The 6,000-nt window shown below is 35.9% G+C and overlaps 1 protein-coding gene and 1 long non-coding RNA gene across 2 annotated transcripts; both read right to left on the reverse strand.

The window, feature by feature from the left end:
* Positions 1-1,849: 1,849 nt before the first annotated feature.
* Positions 1,850-3,105, reverse strand: LOC118484331. The gene is made up of 3 exons (XR_004873354.1): positions 2,995-3,105; positions 2,581-2,650; positions 1,850-1,946 (listed from the first exon to the last, which is right to left on the reverse strand). It is a non-coding gene; the product is annotated as an uncharacterized LOC118484331 (long non-coding RNA).
* Positions 3,106-3,174: 69 nt separating this feature from the next.
* LOC118484208 lies at positions 3,175-4,039 on the reverse strand. The gene is made up of 2 exons (XM_035980206.1): positions 3,284-4,039; positions 3,175-3,207 (listed from the first exon to the last, which is right to left on the reverse strand). The coding sequence occupies exons 1-2, from the start codon at positions 4,037-4,039 to the stop codon at positions 3,175-3,177; spliced, it is 789 nt and encodes a 262-aa protein (XP_035836099.1).
* Between the last annotated feature and the right edge of the window lie 1,961 nt (positions 4,040-6,000).

Consider the following 6,000-nt stretch of genomic DNA (forward strand, 5'->3'; position numbering starts at 1 on the left):
CTCTATACTCAGCCTCAGCAGTTGACCTGGAAACAAATCCTTGTTTCTTACTTTTCCAAGAAACAAGTGAGTTGCCCAGAAATATGCCATAACCAGTAACAGACTTCCTAGTTAACAAACATTTTGCCCAATCTGAATCAACATAAGCTGTAATATCAAAATTACCTGTTTTTTTAAACACTATACCCAATCCTGGACTTTGCTTTAAATACCTTAAAAGTCTTAAAGCAATGTCCAGATGTGCCTGACCAGGTTTATGCATATATTGACTCAAAAACTGTACAGCATAACTAATATCAGGACGGGTTAAGGACAGATATATTAACTTACCCACCAACTTCTGAAATCCAGTAATATTTTCTAACAAACTCTTGTCATTTTCAATTTTATTTGTTATAACATGAGATAATTCTATAGGAGTACCAACTGGCTTACACCCAAGATAACCAAACTCATTTAAGAGTTCAAGACAGTATTTTCTCTGAGACAAACAAACAGTTTTTTCTGAATATAAAACTTCTATACCAAGAAAATATTTAAGTAAACCCAAGTCTTTTATCAAAAAACTTTCACTCAAACTCTTTTTTATACTAGCAATTTCACTAGAACTATTACCAGTAATGACTATATCATCTACATAGACTAACAGAACAACAACAACATCCTTTTTATTCAAAATAAACAAAGAATGGTCACATAAACTTTGCTTAAAACCCATATCAACAAGAACAGATGTAAGCTTTTCATTCCACTTCCTAGGTGCTTGCTTAAGTCCATATAAGGACTTAACAAGCTTACATACTTTGTTCTTATCTTCATTAAAATATCCCAAAGGCAAAGTCATATACACATCTTCAGACAAAGTACCATATAAGAATGCATTATTTATATCAAGTTGATATAAAGGCCAATCATTGTTCACAGCAAGTTTTAATACAATCCTAACAGTCACCATTTTTACAACAGGAGAAAAGGTTTCTCCAAAATCAACACCCTCCCTTTGATTAAAACCTTTGGCTACTAACCTAGCCTTATATCTCTCAATTTCACCATTGGACTTATATTTGATTTTATAAACCCATTTACACCCTATGGGTTTTCTAGCTTTAGGTAGATCAACAACAACCCATGTTTGATTCCTATTTAAGGCTTCCATTTCACAATTCATAGCCTCTACCCATTTAGGATCTTTTATTGCCTCATTATAAGAACTAGGTTCTACAGATTTATTAAGTGATGACACTAAACACATATTTTCAACAGACAAATTGGAATAATTCACAACTTTTTCAACACCATATTTGACTTTCCCTTCTACAAGAAACTCATCAAACCTTTTAGGGAAAACACTTTTCCTAGAATATTTCCTAACAGACTGTCCCTCAGATAGGTTAGTCTCATCAACTGATCTAACAGTGTCCTCTGCCTCACCAGTATCACCCCCACTACTACCTAACTGTCCATGACTACACTGATTATTATCATTATTAGGACCAGTGGCAGATGTAGAGGGTGACATTGGTTGCTGATCATCACTGTGTTGATCATGAGCACCAATTGTACCCTCTTCATCATTGGGAGTTGCTGGAACTTCAGGTGAAAACGTTTCAGTAAAATCAAAAAAATTGATCTGATTTAACTCAGTTTTATTAGAAAACTCTTGATTTTTATTTAAACTAGACTTAAAAGGATATACACTTTCATAAAACTTTACATCCCTAGAAAAATATACCTTTTTATTATCTAAACACAACAGTTTATATCCCTTTTTTACATTTGAGTAACCAACAAGAACACACTTATCAGCATGATAAGCAAATTTATCAGATTCAGTTAAGACAGTACCAAAACATAGACACCCAAAGTTCCTTAGATGAACTAAAGAGGGTTTAAAACCATATACAACTTCATAAGGACTTCTACCATTTAACACAGAGGAGGGTAACCTGTTAATTATGTAAACAGCAGTCAAGATGCAATCAGACCAGTATTTAAGAGGCAAGTTACTTTGAAACATCAAAGCTCTAGCTGTGTTTAACAGATGCCTGTGCTTCCTTTCAACCACACCATTCTGTTGTGGTGTATAAGCACAGGTTGTTTGATGCATGATTCCTTTATTTTTACAGAAAATATTCATTTGATTGTTTACAAATTCAGTTCCATTGTCACTTCTTATAACCTTAATTTTTCTTTCAAACTGTGTTAATATCAGTTCATAAAAACTGCACAAGTTATCAAAAACTTCAGTTTTATTACTTAACAAATAACACCACACAGTTCTGGAAAAATCATCCACAACTGTTAAAAAATATTTAAACCCTTCATAACTTGTGACTTTATATGGTCCCCATAAATCAAGATGTATTAATTCTCCTACAGACTTAGTTTTATGATCACTGATAGGAAATGGAACTCTAACTTGCTTAGCCCTATGACAAACATCACAAGGACCATGTTCAATACTCTTGACATCAAAACTATCCTTTAACACAGCTAGGACTTGATCAGAAGGGTGGCCTAATCTACTATGCCACAAACTTGCCTTAACAAAACTATTAAAACACACATTCACATAATTACCATGTTTACCAACTAGATATAGACCACTATCCTGACTACCAGTCACCAGGATTTTCTTTGACTTGAAATCCTGTAGAACACAACTATCTTCATTAAAAACTACCTCAACATTATTATCCCTTGCTAGTCTATGAACAGATAACAGATTAACATGATAGCCAGGAACATAAAAGACATCTTTCAAAACAATATCTTCCATTAGTTTAATATTACCAATCTTTAGCACCTTAACATTAGTACCATTTGGATGACCAACTTTTATATCAAATTCAGACACATCAACCACATTAAACATATCTTTATCACTATTAACCATATGTTGACTTGCCCCAGAATCAACCACCCAACTGTACACACTACCAAAGAACAAAGAACTAGAATAACTAACACAGTTATTAAGAAAACAGGACTCACCTCCTACACCTGGTGAATCCACATTAGACTTTTCACCAACTAAACTTAACAGTTTAGCAATTTGCTCAGCTGTAAAAGGTAAACCAGAAGAAGACTGACCAGAAGATGAACCCACAACAGCATTAGATTTACCTTTACCAGTTGTATTATTAGGTTTTTTCTTAAACCCTGGAGGATAACCTATGATTTCAAAACATCTTTCAACAGTGTGACCTAACATATTACAATGTGAACACTTTAGATTTGGGTTAGGTCCTCTTTGATTAGCTGTTCTTTTCCTAGGATCAACATTCTGACTTGGTTTAGACACAAAAGCCACATTTTGTGCCTGCCCTTTTGACCCATTACTTGAAAGCCTATGTGATTCCTCCCTAGAAACCACAGCAAATGCAACCTTGACAGATGGAAAGACTTCCCTGGTTAACAGGTTTGTTCTAACAGGTTGATATATGTCATCTAATCCCATTAGAAATTGCATTAACTTTATCAACATTGAAAAATCATTATAATCTTTTGCAGCTTTACAAGAACATGTGGGAAGTTTGAGCATAGCATCAAACTGTTTCCACATAGTGGTCAGCCTATAATAATAGTCTGCCACAGATGACCCATTTTGTGAAATACAATTTATTTTTTTAAACAAATCATAAACCACAGACCCATCCACCTTGTCATAGGTTTCCCTTAAATCCTCCCAAACCTCAGAAGCAGTTGAAGAAAATACTTGACCCAAAAATAATTCTTCAGAAACAGAGTTTAAAAGCCAAGTTAAAACCACAGAATTACACCTATCCCACTGACTAGCTAGTACATGATCCTCTGTGGATCTTTCACATTTACCAGTTATAAAACCATATTTATTTTTAGCTTCTAAAGCCAATTTCATAGCACTAGACCAGATAGAATAGTTCTCTGTACCCTTCAACTTAATACTCACAATTGTCAACGCACTAGAATCACTAGGATGGAGATACAAAGGATCTCCAATATCTAACTTGCTTATTAAGGTCTGAGAAGTACTAGGACTTGGGTCAGGTTCACCCATGATACCAACAACAACATAGAACAATCACAAACAATAGCACATAGACAGATACACACCAAGGCACAAACAAAACAAAATATCACACACGGCGAAGCTGTATCAGTGTCCAGATTCCAGGTTCATCACTCAAGGTGCCTGGACAGGTCTTAATACAGGAGCCAAACCCTAAGACTAATCAAGAAACCACAATACAAACAATAAAAAGAAAACAAATAGGGTGCCGGTCCTCACTACCCCGACTTCAACTATATCAACCAACAACAAGAAATAAAGAGAGATAAGAAAGATCTCACAGTGGGTGCAATAAACTCCAAACACTTGAATAATGTAACCTTCTAGGGTTACTATTATTCAAAAAGAAGACAAGATAACTGGTCAGTTTGCTCTGAATCTTTCTAGAGACTCAGAGACCAACACAGCCTTCACTAATCCTTAGATCCACACCACAGATACTCCCAAGATCTGAACAAACTCACAAGATCTACAACCAACAACAAACACAGATTAACCACAAATACAATACAAACTAACAGCGAAAGACTTTAGATCTGTGACACAGAGCCTGAATGCTCTGATACCATGTAAAAATGGTACAGATCCAAGATATACAACACAATAACACCAAGATATAGTGACAAAACAGCGACAAAATCTTTATTATTTATCCAACCCTAAAAACACCCAACCAAACCCTAGATCTCACAAACTATGAGATCTTAACAATCGTTCAACAGATAACAAAGATCTGTTGAAACTAAACAAAATACAGAAAGAAAAAATACAAAATGAAAGAAGAACAGAGATCAATATGATCTCAAAATACAACCAAGATCTCTACACAGAGATCACAAGAAGATCCTCAACACAGATCATCAGATCTTCAACACCGATCAACAAGATCAGACAAGTACAGCGAACAACGATGAGAGAGAGAGTAAACCCTAGAAATATCTGGAACAAGTGATCGCATCAACTCTCTCTCTACCTTATATACCAGCTCAACCTTTATTTCCAGAAAGACCCTTCAACTAAGATAAACTCTTCACATTAGCCCCTCAGCCCATAACGAACTAAACAGAAGCCCAACTGACATAATAAGCCCATCATAGTAAAGAATCTCCTGAAACAATAACTTAGCCCAATATGATCAATAGCCCAACATTATTTATAACATAATATGTAACACATGAATTACAATAATATGAAATATAATATGAAATATAATATCTACATATTTCAACAACAAATATGAATTTTCTTTTGATCTCTCATTTAAACCAATCAAATAACACAAGTTAAAATCAGTAAGATGGATCATCTAATATTCATCATCATCCTCCACATCGTATGCCTCCGGGTTAACCGGCTTGAACTTCTTTCCAACCATACTAACCCCGACAAGCTCCTGTTGATCATCATTATCCGCCTCAGCTTCATCGGATTCTCCCTTGTTACTCCGATCTCGTTCCGCAACATCGGTCATTGTGGGCGCTTTTGCTCCACTAGAAACCTTGCTGGTGACTTCATGCGCAGACATGATATTGTGCACAGCACCTGAAAGCCCTGGTGCTTGACCACCGACACTGGTTGAACTCAACCCGCGATCGCTAATTTGATTAGTTGACTTCATTATTGGACGTACATCTGACTGTACCGGAGACACCCAGTGCTGACTGGTTGCGGTCAACTGAGGTTCCGAGTGTCCGTTAAGAATAGATGAGATGGTTGGAGCTGTTGGCTCGGGAGCATAGCTTACGTGCTTCGTGGGATCGATGCTGGCGGAACGTTCGAATGTAGCTGAGAGAGTAGGTGAGGAGCCGCTGTAATTCATTTTTAGCAGGAGAGGAAGGTTTTCCGGTGATGTGGGGTGTCATGAGTTTAGATGGTATGTGTATATATGGAACTAAGCTATGACAAGTCAAGGTCAATTACAAGAAACTTCCTATATATTTATATAATCG

Source organism: Helianthus annuus, chromosome 11 (genome assembly GCF_002127325.2).
Source record: "Helianthus annuus cultivar XRQ/B chromosome 11, HanXRQr2.0-SUNRISE, whole genome shotgun sequence".
In the NCBI taxonomy this organism is placed as follows: domain Eukaryota; kingdom Viridiplantae; phylum Streptophyta; class Magnoliopsida; order Asterales; family Asteraceae; genus Helianthus; species Helianthus annuus.

Coding starts and splice junctions, on each gene's coding strand:
- LOC118484208 (XM_035980206.1), bottom strand. CDS start 4,039: ATGGGTGAACCTGACCCAAGTCCTAGTACTTCTCAGACCTTAATAAGC. Junction 3,208..3,283: donor TGTCTAAACCAAGTCAGAAT/GTTGATCCTAGG, acceptor GTAATATGTTAG/GTCACACTGTTGAAAGATGT.